This window comes from Rhynchophorus ferrugineus, unplaced genomic scaffold (genome assembly GCF_030347505.1).
Source record: "Rhynchophorus ferrugineus isolate W39M unplaced genomic scaffold, kcgeb_rfMv2 rfM2, whole genome shotgun sequence".
In the NCBI taxonomy this organism is placed as follows: Eukaryota; Metazoa; Arthropoda; class Insecta; order Coleoptera; family Curculionidae; genus Rhynchophorus; species Rhynchophorus ferrugineus.
In genome coordinates, this window is record NW_027472581.1 from 19,347,963 (window position 1) to 19,368,799 (window position 20,837).

The 20,837-nt window shown below is 28.1% G+C and overlaps 7 protein-coding genes across 8 annotated transcripts; 4 read left to right on the top strand and 3 right to left on the bottom strand.

Moving 5' to 3' along the window:
• Nucleotides 1-459: 459 nt before the first annotated feature.
• On the bottom strand, nucleotides 460-1,335 carry LOC143190674 (transcription elongation factor 1 homolog). The gene is made up of 2 exons (XM_076395171.1): nucleotides 1,099-1,335; nucleotides 460-716 (listed from the first exon to the last, which is right to left on the bottom strand). The coding sequence occupies exons 1-2, from the start codon at nucleotides 1,212-1,214 to the stop codon at nucleotides 584-586; spliced, it is 249 nt and encodes an 82-aa protein (XP_076251286.1). The 5' UTR covers nucleotides 1,215-1,335; the 3' UTR covers nucleotides 460-583.
• A 1,219-nt stretch (nucleotides 1,336-2,554) lies between these two features.
• Nucleotides 2,555-3,109, top strand: LOC143190063 (transcription elongation factor 1 homolog). 2 transcript variants are annotated; one of them, XM_076394145.1, is made up of 2 exons: nucleotides 2,555-2,670; nucleotides 2,977-3,109. In XM_076394145.1, exons 1-2 carry the CDS (start codon nucleotides 2,555-2,557, stop codon nucleotides 3,107-3,109), a joined length of 249 nt encoding a protein of 82 aa, XP_076250260.1. The 2 variants fall into 2 exon arrangements, with proteins under 2 accessions (XP_076250260.1, XP_076250261.1); XM_076394146.1 differs by having other exon boundaries at nucleotides 2,555-2,656; nucleotides 2,978-3,109.
• Nucleotides 3,110-4,954: 1,845 nt separating this feature from the next.
• LOC143190951 (transcription elongation factor 1 homolog) lies at nucleotides 4,955-5,447 on the top strand. The gene is made up of 2 exons (XM_076395569.1): nucleotides 4,955-5,067; nucleotides 5,315-5,447. The coding sequence occupies exons 1-2, from the start codon at nucleotides 4,955-4,957 to the stop codon at nucleotides 5,445-5,447; spliced, it is 246 nt and encodes an 81-aa protein (XP_076251684.1).
• A 4,089-nt stretch (nucleotides 5,448-9,536) lies between these two features.
• On the bottom strand, nucleotides 9,537-10,270 carry LOC143190932 (transcription elongation factor 1 homolog). The gene is made up of 2 exons (XM_076395544.1): nucleotides 10,036-10,270; nucleotides 9,537-9,669 (listed from the first exon to the last, which is right to left on the bottom strand). Exons 1-2 carry the CDS (start codon nucleotides 10,149-10,151, stop codon nucleotides 9,537-9,539), a joined length of 249 nt encoding a protein of 82 aa, XP_076251659.1. The 5' UTR covers nucleotides 10,152-10,270.
• Nucleotides 10,271-11,337: 1,067 nt separating this feature from the next.
• On the top strand, nucleotides 11,338-11,892 carry LOC143190959 (transcription elongation factor 1 homolog). Its single transcript, XM_076395574.1, has 2 exons — nucleotides 11,338-11,453; nucleotides 11,760-11,892. The coding sequence occupies exons 1-2, from the start codon at nucleotides 11,338-11,340 to the stop codon at nucleotides 11,890-11,892; spliced, it is 249 nt and encodes an 82-aa protein (XP_076251689.1).
• A 1,892-nt stretch (nucleotides 11,893-13,784) lies between these two features.
• On the top strand, nucleotides 13,785-14,280 carry LOC143190955 (transcription elongation factor 1 homolog). Its single transcript, XM_076395573.1, has 2 exons — nucleotides 13,785-13,900; nucleotides 14,148-14,280. The coding sequence occupies exons 1-2, from the start codon at nucleotides 13,785-13,787 to the stop codon at nucleotides 14,278-14,280; spliced, it is 249 nt and encodes an 82-aa protein (XP_076251688.1).
• A 4,368-nt stretch (nucleotides 14,281-18,648) lies between these two features.
• Nucleotides 18,649-19,361, bottom strand: LOC143190882 (transcription elongation factor 1 homolog). Its single transcript, XM_076395452.1, has 2 exons — nucleotides 19,246-19,361; nucleotides 18,649-18,879 (listed from the first exon to the last, which is right to left on the bottom strand). Exons 1-2 carry the CDS (start codon nucleotides 19,359-19,361, stop codon nucleotides 18,747-18,749), a joined length of 249 nt encoding a protein of 82 aa, XP_076251567.1. The 3' UTR covers nucleotides 18,649-18,746.
• Between the last annotated feature and the right edge of the window lie 1,476 nt (nucleotides 19,362-20,837).

The following is a 20,837-nucleotide window of genomic DNA, read 5'->3' on the forward strand; positions in this document are numbered from 1 at the left end:
GGATTTAATTCTAGTAGCGCCAACTATGTGTTGAACCTTTCAATTGACCTGTTACTTGTATAGGGTTGGCTATGTAATATTGGCATTCAGTGAATGTCGAACTGTTTCGTTAAATCTAAATTGGAACTTTTGAACCCTGAACGATTGTTACATAACACAACTATGAAAAATTATATTAATCTTATTAAATATCCAACAAATTAAAATTAGTAATAATTTTTTATAGCATAATCATTATTATACATAATTTTATAAGATAATTTGTTGTCGTTAATACTTTTATTATATTATAAATTATATAATTTTGAATTCATATTATTTCCAATGACACCGCAATTTTAATGAAGGTGCTGAAAGGATTAAAACGTACGATGCAAGTTAAAAAAACTATTAGATTTATAATTAAGTACTTTTATTTACAATCCAACATACATAACAATTTGTATCAGGAATTTTATTGAAAACTTCATTGCGGTTTTAAGTATCCCAAATTAATACAAAATCTAACAGGGAATACTTGAATAGAAGTTTTTAACGATGTTTATTTATGATGATTATGCTTATTTTGTATCCATTTTCTTTCTCAATTTGCTTCTTCGCAAGCATCGATCCAATCGTTGTACACATCAACCGGTTCTGATAGTCTATTTATAGCCGTTTGAAAATCCTCTAGGCATATCCGACATTTTATCTTTGCTGCACTACGGCCTTTATCCCTAAAATAATACATAAAGCTATTAGTTTGTTTAATAAATTCATGTAGCACCATCTATTCGCCATTAGCAGAACTAAATATTCAACTCCATTTTACTATTACATAAAAACGAAACCAACATTTCAGGATTCGACCAAGAAAGTGTTACCATCAGATACAAAGGCAATTTCTTCATTATATCCAAATTGATAATACAACAAAATCAGATTCAGTATCAGTTGGGTGCAAAAATAGCGTAAAATGTCCGGTTCACAGATAATAATAAAAGCCTATTAAAGTGAGTAATGGTAATAAAAAACTAACGAATAGATAATGCTATCGTATTGTTTATGTTAAAAATAATTATTTATGTCAATAATATATTATTAGGTTAGTTTACTTACATTACAACATCACAGCTTTTATGATGATTACAAAAGGGACAAGTGAATTGAGTATCTAAAGGCACAATAGCTCTTCTTTTCGGTGGTGGCTTCCTTTTCGATTTTCGTCGCCCCATTATGTATTTTATAAAAAGAACTAAACTGTCACTACTATTTCGTAATAAAAGTTTAAACTGAATTTTAAAATTTCAATGGTTACAAATATTTTCCCGTCACTACCACTGAAGATGTGTTCTTATCAACCTCTTTCATACAACTAATGTTTTCGGAATAAGGGTCCACAATAAATAGATAAATTTAATTACTTTATTATATAATAAATCTAAATGATATTATTGATATATGATTGATGATAAAGAGAATAAGAGGATACCTATTAAAGTTATAAACCGTACTTAAAAGGTGTTCTTTGAGTTATTGAATTGAAAAGAGAAATTGGTTAACTCAAATAAAACTAATTTAGTTTCTAAAAAGGATTTATAGTTTCAAAGGGTGTAGAGTGTATTTACGTTTTGTAAATATTTTTTGTGGAATAAGGCTACCTTTGGAAACGTATGATTATAATTGGGAGCATAATAAATTGTTTTATTGTAAATTAATAAATAGCTATATAATATGACAGTTATATAGCATGGCCTACAAAATAATCCAATGCACTGCCAATCTTCTAAACGCGGGGCAGGTTTTTCCATCCCATATCCTAAGAAGGGTTAAAAAGATGTAGAATGCTGTTTGATGCTTCGGTAACTTGTAACTTAATCCACCTATAAAATTCAATTTAGTTTAGTACTGATCGACCATATTTTCAAATACCTGCGGAATTCTTCAAAACAATAGTAATAAGTGGTCAAACTTAACTAATAGTAACTAATATTTCAATGTTATGCGGTACATTTTTATGATGTGCATTGACTATTTTATTGGACGGGCTATATAACTGCAATAAAAAGCATTACTCTATATGTTTTTGTATTCATTCATTCATAAGTTACCACAAGAAGAACCTCCATATGCCAGTAACAGCTGTTATAATACTTTTAACTGGTTATTTATTTACATAATAATTTAATAGAAATAAAATTTTCAAAAAGGAATACATAAACTATATAGTGATATAAACCATGACTGCATTGATTTAAAATTTGAACCAAATTGTCTTTACAATTTTTATAATTTAATTTAATAGGTATATTCTTAATCATTTTATTATAGTTCATCATTCTATTGACTTAGATCAATATTATCAATTAGATTTATTATCTAATAAAGTAATTAAATTTAACTATTTATTGCGGACTCTTATTCCGAAAACATTAGTTTCATTAAATACTTTCATAAGAACACATATTCAGTGGTAGTGGCAGGAAAATATTTGTAACTGTTGATATCTTAAAACTCGGTTTGAACTTTGATTACGAAACAGTAGTAACGGTGTAGTGTTTTTATAAAATATACAATGGGTCGACGAATATCGAAAAGGAAGCCACTACGGAAAAGAAGAGCTATTGAGCCTTTAGATACACAATTCACTTGTCCCTTTTGCAATCATGATAAAAGCTGTGATGTTGTAATATAAGTAATCCAACATAATGATATATTATTGACATAACTAATTATTTTTAACACAAAAATAGGTTAGTATTATCTATTCATTAATTATGTATTTCCATTATTCCATTTTATTATGTTATAACTTTGGATATAATGAAGAAATTACCTTTGTATCTGACGGTAACACTTTCTAGGTCGAATCCTGAAATGTTGGTTACGTTTTTATGTAATAGTAAAATGGAGTTGAATATTTAGTTCTGCTATTGGAGAATAGATGGTGCTACATGAATTTATTAAACAAACTAATAGTTTTATGTATTATTTTAGGGATAAAGGCCGTAGTGCAGCAAAGATAAAATGTCGGATATGTCTAGAGGATTTTCAAACATCTATAAATAGACTATCAGAACCGGTTGATGTATACAACGATTGGATCGATGCTTGCGAAGAAGCAAATTGAGAAAGAAAATGGATACAAAATAAACATAATCATCATAAATAAACATCGTTAAAAACTTCTATTCAAGTATTCCCTGTTAGATTTTGGATTAATTTGGGATACTTAAAACCGCAATGAAGTCAATTTTCAATAAAATTCCTGATACAAATTGTCATGTATGTTGGATTGTCAATAAAAGTACTTAATTATAAATCTAATAGTTTTTTTAATTTACATAATATGCTTTAATCTCTGTCATACCTTTATTAACATTACCATTCAAATTATATGAATACAAAATTAAATATTTTTTTATAGTGCTATAGCAATCTCAAATTATCTTTAATACAAATAATTAATATTTTGGCTTCAGACTACTTAAACGATTTTTTTGGGTCTTCGCATGAAGTCAGAAAAATTGTTTCTTAAATAAGTATGTTAGAAAAATGCATTAATGCAAAATAAAATAATACAATTCGTAGACCAACTAGTTGAGGTTGATTTTATAGTATTTTATGATTGTTTTATTAAATTGTTAATAGATCTTTAAGCTGTCTCTTTGAACTCCTCGATTTTACCATAACAAGAACACAGCAGTAATTTTGATAGATATCACACATTTTAATGTTTGTTGCTGTTCTTTAAAATATTAGTTTTTAGTATGTTTTCTCCATTTTGACGTATATCATACAATTTAACCGTTTTAATTATCCGTTCCACAATTTTCACATTGACATCATAAAAATAATTATAACTTGTCTCACTACATGTTTATGTTGAACAAGTAATTCAAATATTAATAGAGACAGACTTTGTCTGCTTTCAATATATAAGAGCAAAAAGATCGGAACTTTAGTACACCTTTTTTTATAATTATATTTAATTATTTTTTAATATTTATTTAGTATATATATATATATATATATATATATATATATATATATATATATATTATTCTATGTTATTTTATATTATTATATATATTTGAGATATTACATTTGGGTTTTATTTCAAATTTAATTGATCAGTAGAATTTAGCGTCAGATGCTAGTCACGTCATGCGCATGAAATCCTTAACCAATGAAATGCAGCGAAAGGGCGTTCTCAGTACCTTCCTGTTAAGGCCACGCAAAATAATTCTGAAATTATATGTACTAGGTTAACATTCTGCATATCACTTTATATTAAATACGTTATAGTCATACTGTTCATAATATTCTATAACATTTATTTCAACAAACAATATTCGATTAAATACGAAAATAAAATAATATTTAGAACTTTTTATCCCCTAAAGTGGTCGTTGTAATTTGTAACTTAATCAATTTATAAAATTCAATTTAGGTTAGTACTAATCAGACATATTATCAAGTATCTGCGGAATTCTTCAAAATAATAGTAATAGCTGTTATAATCCTTTTACCTGGTTATTTATTTATATAATAATTTAGTAGAATTAAAAAATTCAAAAAAGAATACATAAACCATATAGTGACATAAACCATGAATTCATGGTATTAAAATTTTAACCAAGTTGTCTTTATAATATTATCAGCCAGAGGAACACCCTTTAAGTACGGTTTATAACTTTAATAGGTATACTCTTATTCTCTTTATTATGGTTCACCACTCTATTGCATTATATCATTATTATCATTTAGATTTATTATATAATAAAGTAATTAAATTTATCTATTTATTGTTGACCCTTATTCCGAAAACATCACTTGCATTAAAGACGTTCATAAGAACACATCTTCAGTGGTAGTGACAGGAAAATATTTGCAACTGTTGATATCTTAAAACTCAGTTTGAACTTTGATTACAAAACCGTAGTGACACTATAGTGTTCTTATAAAATATACAATGGGACGAAGAAAATCGAAAAGGAAGCCACCACCGAAAAGGAGAGCTATTGAGCCTTTAGATACTCAATTCAATTGCCCCTTTTGTAATCATCATAAAAGCTGTGATGTAATGTAAGTAAACCCACATAATAATATATTATAGATATAAATAATTATTTTTAACCAAATAGTAGGTTAGTATTATGTATTCGTTAATTTTGTATTTCCATTACTCATTTTATTGTGTTATAACTTTGGATATAATGAAGAAATTACCTTTGTATCTGACGCTAATTTGTATCTGTAGTTCTGCTATTGGCGAATAGGTGGTGCTACATGAATATATTAAACAAACTAATAGTTTTATGTATTATTTTAGGGATAAAGGCCGTAGTGCAGCAAAGATAAAATGTCGGATATGCCTAGAGGATTTTCAAACGGCTATAAATATACTATCAGAACCGATTGATGTGTACAACGATTGGATCGATGCTTGTGAACAAGCAAATTGAGAAAGGAAATAGATACAAAATAAACAAAACTCTGTACAAATCGTTAAAAACTTCTAGTCAAGTATTCCCCGATGAATATTTTTAGGAAAATATATAAATAAAAAATATAATTGGATTGTAATGTTTCTCAGTTATATTTTGTTTTAATTTGTGAAATGTACTAAAAGCACATTGAAATTTTCATATTGTCAATAAAATTACTTAATTATAAATCCAGTATTTACTATTAACTTGCACCGTATGTTTTAATCCTTGTTGAACCCCCATTAAAATTACTGTGTCATTCAAAATAACAAGAATTTAGTTATAATAATAAGAGTCAAATTTCAAAAGTTCGACTTTCACTGAATGCTAAGATAACATATAACCAACCCTATACAAGTACTATACACAAATATAAATGTCAAATTTTAAACAGTTAATTTATTTCAACTAACAATTATTACAACTAGCAACAGATTTCAATAACAGTTTTACGCGTAGTTTTGTTCAAAATATTAGATAGATCTGTATGGTTCATGTTTGCAAACTCAAACGGTCAAGACACGGCATCAAAATTTATGTTCTAACGTCAACACAGTACATTACTGACTCATTATGTTAACTTAGAATTTTGGTCTACAACGTTTGTCAGGTTGTAGTCTCTAATTAGTATCATTAATGTTTTGAAGAATTTCGTAGGCGTTTGATGACAAGGTCTATCAGTACCTAGACAAATGGAATTTTATAAACTGATTCGCATACATATTCAAACAGCTACCTTTTTTTCAGAAATATTTACACATTTCACAAATTCTGTTTCTTTTTAACAAAGGTAAAATAAGAAGGTGTAATCCCCTCTGAGTTCAAGACGAATTTTACATTCTTTAAAACTAAATTTGACAATATATTTGACTTTTGACATTTGATACCTATGATGGGCATTGGCACGGGTGTGCAACTCCAATGTATAAGTAGTGGGGCAAAGTTTTGCTTAGTTCAATCATTAACGGCGCTGACAACGTGAATTTGATTGGTTAATTTAAAATGGTTATGTAGAAACCTGTAAGGAAAATACTTTGCTTTGATTGGTCTGCCATTTCCCCTGATTACTTTGTGACGTCACATTTATTGGCCAATAGTATTTAAATGAAAATCAAATTTAATTTTTAAAATTAATTTATTAAAATAAAAAACTATACAAATATACATAAGTGTAAATAATATAAATATATATAAACAAAAAGCAAAAAAAACAATTATGAACTCTATTCTAGGCAAAATTAAAATATCTATAATTCTTCTATAACGCCTTCCCATATTTGTTTAGTTCCATCAATTTTATGGGATCTATTAGAGTTCTAACTTATCTTGATATATTGAAGGTAAACTTTAAGATATTTAGATTTTATAGTATTTAATCTGTGGAATTACTTAATATAGAATGTAGACAAATATTGCATGTTGTCTCTTTTTCAGAAGTTTTGTTAAATAGTCTGAAATAAGACTAAAATACAGTATTAGACTCTTGTTTTTTTCAGAGCAAAGTTCTCTGGAACTGAAAATATAAACTCAACAATCTCCCGTTCAAAAAGAATATAAGTTATCTAACAAGTTCATCTTCTTCACAATTTTCTCCGGGAGAATGATGTGAAAAACTTGGTTAAGATTTGTTAAACAAATGTAGTTATTTGTAAATTTAGACAAAATAGAATTCTTTAAGGTAATAAATCCCCTAAAAGTAGCGATTAAATTTTTAATTGATGACACCGCAACAAATATTTTCTTAACAAGGCAATCAAATTTAAATATACAATAGCTCTACTGTAAAATTATTGATATTTTATAATTAAAGTAGTATTTATTACTACTAATTATCCAGTTATCTTAATTATTACCTTCTTGTAAGACTTCTTTATATAGAGACATCACACTGACAGAACAACTTGGTGGTAGATTAAGTGAATTTTATTTCTACTAACATCTTCATAAGTAGGTTTTGATTTTCTATAAACAAACAATATATAACAGACATGTAGTAGATAGATAATTTTATATATACCTGATAAAAACAATGTTGGATATGCATTTATCCTAATATCTGTTCGTGAAGCAAGTGTAATTCTAAATTTTTCACCATAATGTCCGTGACAGACACCATGACGTTGATATATTTTACCCATTTTTGGAAAGGGGCGAGATCATTCTTTGGGAAACGTTGTCTAATTTTCATAGTAGATTTTTACCCCGGTACACTACATCTTTTACTACACTGACGCATTGTCATCAATTGTTATATTATTACTCCATAATAATTAATATAAAACAGAAAATATGCACAACGTAAAACGAAGATTTCTTGATCTAAACAAAAACCAAAACCTTCAAACAACAAACTTTAAAATGGAGGCCCATAGAAAATGCTGACTTCACACAATTTGATCGACCAATCACGTTCCATGTTAGTGGCGGCACCAGGAATTTCAACTAGCCAATCACAATTTGCGATCGCAGCGCTACCGTTGATTGAATTAAACGAAATATATTCCCAAGATCGCCTATACCGTGAAATTTCTATTTTTTCTATGGGCATTGGCTGTTTTATTGGAAGGGCTATATAGTAAGCTATTTGCACTACTGTAGTACTAATTGCAGCTCTTATATTGTTATATCTTAAACCAAAAGTTGCATTCACATGATATATAAAATATGTGTAACAATAGGAATAATCTGAATATAATATGAAAAAGACCATCCCCCGATGGGTACGATTGTAAACTTACCTTTAATCAAATGTAAACAACACTTACCAAATTCAAAACAGAAGAGAATCCGACGAAGGTGCACGGCTCAATAGGTAATATACAAAGAGAACTAGAAAGTGACAAATTAAAAATAGGTACAAAGGAAATAAAAAAACACTTTTAGGTATAAAATGTTCTATATATTTATTTATTTTCGTGTTTAATTAAATAGTTTTTGTTGAGACAAATCTTATAGAATTGTTAATCCATTGAGTTTTATTTGAGAACGCTATGGACAGTATGACTATAATGTATTCAATATAAAGTAATGTACAGAAAACATATAATTGTAGAATTGTATTGCGTGATCTTAACAGGAAAGCGCTGAGAACGCCAATTCCCTGCATTTCATTGGCTAGTTTAAATTACCATTACTGACATCTGTACAGAAAATATTTTACTGACCAATTAAATTTGAAATAAAACACAAATGTAATTTCTCAAATACATATAATAATATAATAATAACATGTAATAATATATATAAAATAACTAAATAAATAATAAAAAATAATTAAAAGTAATTATAAAACAGATGTATTAAAGTTTCTATCTTTTTGTTCTTTCATACTGAAAGCAGACTAAGTGTGTCTCTGTTGATATTTTATTTACTTGACTAATATTAAAGTAAGGCAAATTATTTTTTTTACAATGTCATTGTGAAAATTATGAAACAAATAATTAAAAATGTCAAGTTGTATGATATTCCAAAAAATAATATTTTAAAGTACAGTAACAAAAACTAAAATTTATGATATATATCAAAATCATTGGTGTGGTATTATTATGATACAGCTTCAAAATCTGTTAACGATATATTAAAACAATCATGAAATACTATAAAATCAGTCTCAACTTTTTAGTTTACGAATTATATTATTTTATGTTGTATTTATGTATTTTTCTAACATATTTATTTAAAAATTAATTTTTCTAACTTCATGCGTAGACCCAAAAAATCGCTTAAGTAAAAAAGCAAAATATCAATTATATGTATTAAAGATGAGGTTTCTATTTCTCTATAAAAACATTATTTGATTTTGTATTCATATAATTTGAATGATATGATAATTTTAATAAAGGCACGAATTAAAGCATACTATGCAAAATAAAAAAACTATTAGATGTATAATTAGGTAGTTTTATTGACAATCCAACATACGTGACAATATATATAAGGAATTTTATTGAACACTTCATTGCTCTTTAAGTATCTTTTCCCAAATTAATATAAAATATAACAGGGAATACTTGAATGCAGATATTTAACGATTTGTACAAAGTGTTTATTTTGTGTCATTTTGTGTCAATTTGCTTGTTCGCTAGCATCTATCCAATCGTTATATACATCCACCGGTTCTGATAGTCTATTTATAGATGTTTGAAAGTCCTCTAGGCATATCCGACATTTAATCTTTACTGCATTACGACCTTTATCCCTAAAATAATAAATAAAAATATTAGTTTATTTAACAAATCCGTGGGACACCATCTATTCGTCAATAAAAGAACTAAATATTTAACTCCATTTTAATATATCATAAAAACATAACCAAAACTTTTAACGTGTTACTGTCAGATGCAAAGGAAATTGTGTTCATTATATCCAAACTTATAAAACAATACAGAATCAGATTCAGTGTCAGTTGGATGCAAAAATAGCGTAAAAGGCCCGGTTTACAGATAAAAGAAACCTATTAAAATGAGTAATGAAAATAAAAAAATTAAGGAATAGACAATGCTAACGTATTTTTTATGTAAAAATAATTGTTTACTTTAATATATCATTAGATTGGTTTACTTACATTACAACATCATAGCTTTTATCATGATTGCAAAAGGGACAAGTGAATTGAGTATCTAAAGGCTCAATTGCTCTTCTTTTCGGTGGTGGCTTCCTTTTCGATTTTCGTCGCCCCATTATGTATTTTATAAAAAGAACTAAACTGTCACTACTATTTCGTAATAAAAGTTTAAACTAAATTTTAAAATTTCAATGGTTACAAATATTTTCCGGTCACTACCACTGAAGATGTGTTCTTATCAACGTCTTTCATACAACTAATGTTTTCGGAATAAGGGTCCACAATAAATAGATAAATTTAATTACTTTACTATATAATAAATCCAAATGATAATATTGATATATGATTGATGATAAAGAGAATAAGAGGATACCTATTAAAGTTATAAACCGTACTTAAAAGGTGTTCTTTGAGTCATTGAATTGAAAAGAGAAATTGGTTAACTCAAATAAAACTAATTTAGTTTCTAAAAAGGATTTATAGTTTCAAAGGGTGTATAGTGTATTTACGTTTTGTAAATATTTTTTGTGGAATAAGGCTACCTTTGGAAACGTATGATTATAATTGGGAGCATAATAAATAGTTTTATTGTAAATTAATAAATAGCTATATAATATGACAGTTATATAGCATGGCCTACAAAATAATCCAATGCACTGCCAATCTTCTAAACGCGGGGCAGGTTTTTCCATCCCATATCCTAAGAAGGGTTAAAAAGATGTAGAATGCTGTTTGATGCTTCGATAACTTGTAACTTAATCCACCTATAAAATTCAAATTAGGTTAGTACTAATTAGACATATTATCAAGTATCTGCGGAATTCTTCAAAATAATAGTAATAGCTGTTATAATTCTTTTACATGGTTATTTATTTATGTAATAATTTAGTAGAATTAAAAAATTCAAAAAAGAATACATAAACCATACAGTGACCTAAACCATGAATTCATGGTATTAAAATTTTAACCAAGTTGTCTTTATAATATTATCAGCCAGAGGAACACCCTGTAGGTACGGTTTATAACTTTAATAGGTATTCTCTTATTCTCTTTATTATGGTTCAACACTCTATTGCATTATATCATTATTATCATTTAGAGTTATTATATAATAAAGTAATTAAATTTATCTATTTATTGAGAAACTTATTCCGAACACATCAGTTGCATTAAAGACGTTCATGAGAAGACATCTTCGTGGTAGTGACAGGAAAATATTTGCAACTGTTGATATCTTAAAACTCAGTTTGAACTTTGATTACAAAACCGTAGTGACCCTGTAGTATTCTTATAAAATATACAATGGGACGAAGAAAATCGAAAAGGAAGCCACCACCGAAAAGAAGAGCTATTGAGCCTTTAGATACTCAATTCACTTGTCCCTTTTGCGATCATGATAAAAGCTGTGATATTGTAATGTAAGTAAACCCACATAATAATATATTATTGATATAAATAATCATTTTTAACAAAAAAATAGGTTAGTATTATCTATTCGTTAATTTTGTATTTCCATTTCTCCATTTTATTGTGTTATAACTTTGGATATAATGAAGAAATTACCTTTTTATCTGACGGTAACCCTTTCTTGGTCGAATTCTGAAATGTTGGTTACGTTTTTATGTAATAATAAAATGGAGTTGAATATTTAGTTCTGCTATTGGCGAATAGATGGTGCTACATGAATTTATTAAACAAACTAATAGTTTTATGTATTATTTTAGGGATAAAGGCCGTAGTGCAGCTAAGATAAAATGTCGGATATGCCTAGAGGATTTTCAAACGGCTATAAATATACTATCAGAACCGGTTGATGTGTACAACGATTGGATCGATGCTTGTGAACAAGCAAATTGAGAAAGCAAATGGATATAAAATTAACATAATCATCATAAGTAAACATCGTTAAAAACTTCTATTCAAGTATTCCCTGTTAGATTTTGTATTAATTTGGGATACTTAAAACCGCAATGAAGTATTCAATAAAATTCCTGATACAAATTGTCATGTATGTTGGATTGTCAATAAAAGTACTTAATTATAAATCTAATAGTTTTTTTAATTTACATAATATGCTTTAATCTCTGTCATACCTTTATTAACATTACCATTCAAATTATATGAATACAAAATTAAATATTTTTTATAGTGCTATAGCAATCTCAAATTATCTTTAATACATATAATTAATATTTTGGCTTCAGACTATTTAAACGATTTTTTTGGGTCTTCGCATGAAGTCAGAAAAATTGTTTCTTAAATAAGTATGTTAGAAAAATACATTAATACAAAATAAAATAGTACAATTCGTAGACCAAATGGTTGAGGTTGATTTTATTGTATTTTATGATTGTTTTATTAAATTGTTAATAGATCTTTAAGCTGTCTCTTTGAACTCCTCGATTTACTTACCATAAGTTCTTACCATAACAAGAACACAGCAGTAATTTTGATAGATATCACACATTTTAATGTTTGTTGCTGTTCTTTAAAATATTAGTTTTTAGTATGTTTTCTCCATTTTGACGTATATCATACAATTTAACCGTTTTAATTATCCGTTCCACAATTTTCACATTGACATCATAAAAATAATTATAACTTGTCTCACTACATTTTTGTGTTGAACAAGTAATTCAAATATTAATAGAGACAGACTTTGTCTGCTTTCAATATATAAGAGCAAAAAGATCGGAACTTTAATACACCTTTTTTGTATAATTATATTTAATTATTTTTTAATATTTATTTAGTATATATATATATATATATATGTACATATATATATATATATATATATATATATATATATATATATATATGTACATATATATTATTCTATGTTATTATTATATTATTATATATATTTGAGATATTACATTTGGGTTTTATTTCAAATTTAATTGATCAGTTGAATTTAACGTCAGATGCTAGTCACGTCATGCGCATGAAATCCTTAACCAATGAAATGCAGCGAAAGGGCGTTCTCAGTACCTTCCTGTTAAGGCCACGCAAAATAATTCTGAAATTATATGTACTAGGTTAACATTCTGCATATCACTTTATATTAAATACGTTATAGTCATACTATCCATAATATTCTATAACATTTATTTCAATAAACAATGTTCGATTAAATACGAAAATAAAATAATATTTAGAACTTTTTATCCCCTAAAGTGGTCGTTGTAATTTATAACTTAATCAATTTATAAAATTCAGTTTAGGTTAGTACTGATCAGGCATATTATCAAGTATCTGCGGAATTCTTCAAAATAATAGTAATAGCTGTTATAATACTTTTACCTGGTTATTTATTTATGTAATAATTTAGTAGAATTAAAAAATTCAAAAAAGAATACATAAACCATATAGTGACATAAACCATGAATTCATGGTATTAAAATTTTAACCAAGTTGTCTTTATAATATTATCAGCCAGAGGAACACCCTTTAGGTACGGTTTATAACTTTAATAGGTATACTCTTATTCTCTTTATTATGGTTCACCACTCTATTGCATTATATCATTATTATCATTTAGATTTATTATATAATAAAGTAATTAAATTTATCTATTTATTGTGGACCCTTATTCCGAAAACATCACTTGCATTAAAGACGTTCATAAGAACACATCTTCAGTGGTAGTGACAGGAAAATATTTGCAACTGTTGATATCTTAAAACTCAGTTTGAACTTTGAATACAAAACCGTAGTGACACTATAGTGTTCTTATAAAATATACAATGGGACGAAGAAAATCGAAAAGGAAGCCACCACCGAAAAGGAGAGCTATTGAGCCTTTAGATACCCAATTCACTTGCCCCTTTTGTAATCATGATAAAAGCTGTGATGTTGTAATGTAAGTAAACCCACATAATAATATATTATAGATATAAATAATTATTTTTAACAAAATAATAGGTTAGTATTATGTATTCGTTAATTTTGTATTTCCATTACTCATTTTATTGTGTTATAACTTTGGATATAATGGAGAAATTACCTTTGTATCTGACGCTAATTTGTATCTGTAGTTCTGCTATTGGCGAATAGGTGGTGCTACATGAATATATTAAACAAACTAATAGTTTTATGTATTATTTTAGGGATAAAGGCCGTAGTGCAGCAAAGATAAAATGTCGGATATGCCTAGAGGATTTTCAAACGGCTATAAATATACTATCAGAACCGATTGATGTGTACAACGATTGGATCGATGCTTGTGAACAAGCAAATTGAGAAAGAAAATGGATACAAAATAAACAAAACTCTGTACAAATCGTTAAAAACTTCTAGTCAAGTATTCCCCGATGAATATTTTTACAAAAATATATAAATAAAAAATATAATTGGATTGTAATGTTTCTCAGTTATATTTTGTTTTAATTTGTGAAATGTACTAAAAGCACATTGAAATTTTCATATTGTCAATAAAATTACTTAATTATAAATCCAGTATTTACTATTAACTTGCACCGTATGTTTTAATCCTTGTAGAACCCCCATTAAAATTACTGTGTCATTCAAAATAACAAGAATTTAGTTATAATAATATGAGTCAAATTTCAAAAGTTCGACTTTCACTGAATGCCAAGATAACATATAACCAACCCTATACAAGTACTATACACAAATATAAATGTCAAATGTTAAACAGTTAATTTATTTCAACTAACTATTATTATAACTAGCAACAGGTTTCATTAACAGTTTTACGCGTAGTTTTGTTCAAAATATTAGATAGATCTCTATGGTTCATGTTTGCAAACTCAAACGGTCAAGACACGGCATCAAAATTTATGTTCTAACGTAAACACAGTACATTATTGACTCATTATGTTAACTTAGAATTTTGGTCTACAACGTTTGTCAGTTTGTAGTCACTAATTAGTATCACTAATGTTTTGAAGAATTTCGTAGGCGTTTGATGACAAGATCTATCAGTACCTAGACAAATGGAATTTTATAAACTGATTCGCATACATATTCAAACAGCTATCTTTTTTTCAGAAATATTTACACATTTCACAAATTCTGTTTCTTTTTAACAAAGGTAAAATAAGAAGGTGTAATCCCCTCTGAGTTCAAGACTAATTTTACATTCTTTAAAACTAAATTTGACAATATATTTGACTTTTGACATTTGACACCTATGATGGGCATTGGCAGGGTTGTGCAACTGCAATGTTTAAGTAGTGGGGCAAGTTTTTTGCTTAGTTTGTTTTGCTTAGTTCAATCATTGGCGGCGCTGACAACGTGAATTTGATTGGTTAATTTAAAATAGTTATGCAGAAACTTGTAAGGAAAATATTTTGCTTTGATTTGTCTGCCATTTCGCCTGATTACTTTGTGACGTGACATTTATTGGCCAATAATATTTAAATGAAAATAAAATTTAATTTTTAAAATAAATTTATTAAAATAAAAAACTAAACAAATATACATAAGTGTAAATAATATAAATATATATAAACAAAAAGCAAAAAAAAACAATTACTAACTCTATTCTAGGCAAAATTAAAATATCTGTAATTCTTCTATAACGCCTTCCCATATTTGTTTAGTTCCATCAATTTTATGGGATCTATTAGAGTTCTAACTTATCTTGATATATTGAAGGTAAACTTTAAATCCTTCTTTGCTGATATTGCATTAACTTCATTAAACCAAAAATACAATCACACCTCATAATAAATATTAAAATTTGATCTTGAAAATCATTATGGATTGGACAGTTGAAACACTAAAAATGTGTTTTTTTAAGATATTTAGATTTTATAGTATTTAATCTGTGGAATTACTTAATATAGAATGTAGACAAATATTGCATGTTGTCTCTTTTTCAGAAGTTTTGTTAAATAGTCTGAAATAAGACTAAAATACAATATTAGACTCTTGTTTTTTTCAGAGCAAAGTTCTCTGGAACTAAAAATATAAACTCAACAATCTCCCGTTCAAAAAGAATATAAGTTATCTAACAAGTTCATCTTCTTCACAATTTTCTCCGGGATAATCATGTGAAAAAAATTGAAAAAGCCCTTTTAAAGTTTTCTCGAACATACTAGGTGAAGGATATATGTTTCTACCTCCATGACCTCTAATAGATACAACAAAATTCTTTAAGCAATCTTGGTTAAAATTTGTTAAACAAATGTAGTTATTTGTAAATTTAGACAAAATAGATTTCTTTAAGGTAATAAATTCCCTAAAAGTAGCAATACAATTTTTAATTGATGGCACAGTAGCAAATATTTTATTAACAAGGCAATCAAATTTAAATATACAATAGCTCTAATATCAAATTAATGAACACTGATTGTTCTAAAAAGTTAAAGTATTACAAATATTTTAGGGATATTTTACAATTAAAAGTAGTATTTATTACTACTAATTATCCAGTTATCTTAATTATTACCTTGTAAGACTTCTTTATATAGAGACATCACACTGACAGCATACAAACAACTTGGTAGATTAATTGAATTTTAGTACTACTAACATCTTCATAAGTAGGTTTTGATTATCTATAAACAAACAATAAATAAACAGACATGTAGTAGATAGACAATTTTATATGTACCTGTTAAAAACAATGTTGGATATGCATTTACCCTAATACCTGCTCGTGAAGCAAGGTAATTCTAAATTTTTCAATAAAATGTCCGTGACAGACACCATGACGTTGATATATTTTGATCAACCCATTTTTGGAAAGGAGCGAGATTATTCTTTGGGAAACGATGTCTAATTTCCGTAGTAGATTTTTACCTCGGTACACTACATCTTTTACTGCATTGTTATTAATTGTTATATTATTACTCCATAATAATTAATGTAAAACAGAAAATATGCATAACGTAAAACGAAGATTTCTTGATCTAAACAAAAACCAAAACCTTCAAACAACAAGCTTAAAAATGGATGCCCATAGAAAACGCTGACTTCACACAATTTGATCGACCAATCACGTTCCATGTTACTGGCGGCACCAGGAATTTAAACTAGCCAATCACAATTTGCGATCGCAGCGCTACCGTTGATTAAACTAAACAAAACATTTCCCCAAGGTCTATACCGTGAAATTTCTATTTTTTTCTATGGGCATTAGCTGTTTTATTGGAAGGACTATATAGTAAGCTTTTTGCGCTACTCTAGTACTAATTGCAACTCTTATATTGTTATATCTTAAACCAAAAGTTGCATCCACATGATATATAAAATATGTGTAACAATACGAATAATCTGAATATAATATGAAAAAGACCATCCTCCGATGGGTACTATTGTAAACTTACCTTTAATCAAATGTAAACAACACTTACCAAATTCAAAACTAAGAGAATGCGATGACGGTGCACGGCTCAATAGGTAATATACAAAGAGAACTAGAAAGTGACAAATGAATATTAGAAAATTCAAGCCGCAAATAGTTTGGAAATAGTAACACTTTAAGGTATAAAATGTTCTATATATTTATTTATTTTCGTGTTTAATTAAATAGTTTTTGTTGAGACAAATCTTATAGAATTGTTAATCCATTGAGTTTTATTTGAGAACGCTATGGACAGTATGACTATAATGTATTCAATATAAAGTAATGTACAGAAAACAAATAATTGTAGAATTGTATTGCGTTATCTTAACAGGAAGGCGCTGAGAACGCCAATTCCCTGCATTTCATTGGCTAGTTTAAATTACCATTACTGACATCTGTACAGAAAATATTTTATTAGAAGGCATTTCATTGGTTGAGGATTTTATGCTCATCACTTGATTAGCATCTGACACCAAATTCTACTGACCAATTAAATTTGAAATAAAACACAAATGTAATTTCTCAAATACATATAATAATATAATAATAACATGTAATAATATATATAAAATAACTAAATAAATAATAAAAAATAATTAAAAGTAATTATAAAACAGATGTATTAAAGTTTCTATCTTTTTGTTCTTTCATACTGAAAGCAGACTAAGTCTGTCTCTGTTGATATTTTATTTACTTGATTAATATTAAAGTAAGGCAAATTATTTTTTTTACAATGTCATTGTGAAAATTATGAAACAAATAATTAAAAATGTCAAGTTGTATGATATTCCAAAAAATAATATTTTAAAGTACAGTAACAAAAACTAAAATTTATGATATATATCAAAATCATTGGTGTGGTATTATTATGATACAGCTTCAAAATCTGTTAACGATATAATAAAACAATCATGAAATACTATAAAATCAGTCTCAACTTTTTAGTTTACGAATTATATTATTTTATATTGTATTTATGTATTTTTCTAACATATTTATTTAAAAATTAATTTTTCTAACTTCATGCGTAGACCCAAAAAATCGCTTAAGTAAAAAAGCAAAATATCAATTATATGTATTAAAGATGAGGTTTCCATTTCTCTATAAAAACATTATTTGATTTTGTATTCATATAATTTGAATGATATGATAATTTTAATAAAGGCACGGATTAAAGCATACTATGCAAAATAAAAAAACTATTAGATGTATAATTAGGTAGTTTTATTGACAATCCAACATACGTGACAATATATTTAAGGAATTTTATTGAACACTTCATTGCTCTTTAAGTATCTTTTCCCAAATTAATATAAAATATAACAGGGAATACTTGAATGGAGATATTTAACGATTTGTACAAAGTGTTTATTTTGTGTCATTTTCTCTTTCAATTTGCTTGTTCGCAAGCATCGATCCAATCGTTATATACATCCACCGGTTCTGATAGTCTATTTATAGATGTTTGAAAATCCTCTAGGCATATCCGACATTTATTCTTTGCTGCATTACGACCTTTATCCCTAAAATAATAAATAAAAATATTAGTTTATTTAACAAATCCATGAGGCACCATCTATTACTCAATAAAAGAAATAAATATTCAACTACATTTTAATATATCATAAAAACATAACCAAAACTTTTAAAGCTTTACTGTCAGATGCAAAGGAGATTGTGTTCATTATATCCAAACTTATAAAACAATACAGAATCAGATTCAGTGTCAGTTGGATGCAAAAATAGCGTAAAAGGCGCGGTTTACAGATAAAAGAAACCTATTAAAATGAGTAATGAAAATAAAAAAATTAAGGAATAGACAATGCTAACGTATTTTTTATGTAAAAATATTTGTTTACATTAATATATCATTAGATTGGTTTACTTACATTACAACATCATAGCTTTTATCATGATTGCAAAAGGGGCAAGTGAATTGTGTATATAAAGGCTCAATTGTTCTTCTTTTCGGTGGTGGCTTCCTTTTCGATTTTTTTCGTCCCATTGTATATTTTATAAGAACAATACAGTGTCACTACTATCCCGTAATCAAAATTCAAACTGAATTTCAACCTGACTAATAGTTTCAAATATTTTTCTATCACTACCACTGAAGATATATTCTTATAAACGTTCCTCTGAGTGATAAAATTGTAAAGAAAATATGGTTCAATTTTAAATTCAAATAAAACTTATTTAATTTTCAAAAGGGATTTATAATTTCAAAGGCACGATGCACGTATTTACGTATTAAAAAGTATTTTTGGGTGACTAAGACTAGTTCTGAGAATCTATGATTATAATTGAGAGCGTAATAAATTGTTTTACTGTAATTTAATAAATATCTCTTTAATATGACAGCATTATATAGCATGTCCAATAATACAATTCACATTATAGATTTCGACGGAATATTGATTACCCAGTTAAAAAACACCCGCATAAGCAGCTCGCGGAACTGGCAAACATCATTAACTCCATCATGAGGCTGCAACATTTCCCGGCGTCTTGGAAACACGCACATATAGTGGTTATACCCAAGAAAGGAGCAAAATCATCTCCATCTGATTACAGGCCTATCAGCCTTCTCAGCGCCATTTCGAAGCTTGCCGAGAGGACAATACTCTACGCTCTCAACTCTTTTACAAAGAAAAACAACATCATTCCGGATGAACAATTCGGCTTTTGCGCTCACCACTCATCCGTCCATCAGGCTACTCGTCTGGCCGCACACATCCATCACGCTCTTGACCAATGTAAAAAGCTTGGAGCAGTTCTGGACCTAACCAAAGCCTTCGATAAGGTCTGGCACGACGGATTGATCGCAAAGTGCGTGCGGTTAGGCCTCCCAGAAGACCTAACCGCTATCATAATGTCCTATCTCTCGGACAGTTCTTTCCAGGTCAAGATAAGGGAATCACTTTCCAGTCGTAAACAAATCGATGCTGACGTACCTCAAGGTTCCCCGCTGGCCACAGCCTTATACCTCTTTATTTTAGATCTGCCGAGAAAAGAGCACATTAACATCACGTTTTACGCTGACGATACTGCTTTCTTCACAGCTGCCATGTTCGAAGTTATAATTCATGAACTAAACGTTCAGAAGCAGCTCGATAATGCGGTCAAGTGGGTCAAATTCTGGAGGTTGCAAATCAACCCCCTGAAAACCCAGGCCATCATTTTCCATAATAAGTGTTACGAACTGCGCGCCTCGCAACTTAAGATCGACACCGCAATAATTCAATGGCTGGCATGGCTTCCATGGCGTACCTAGGTCTTCACTTCGACCGGCGGTTCGGTTGGCATTTCCAAATCCAAAAAGGTTCAGCAGAAAAGATAGCAAACCTGCTATCTTTTCTGATCTGTCCTTCTAGCAGACTTCCCATCTCCATCAAATGCTACTGATCTAATTTCTACTTCAAGTTTGTTACACCCAACCTGATGATATGATGTATACATTCAGTTGATATCTCTAGGGTGT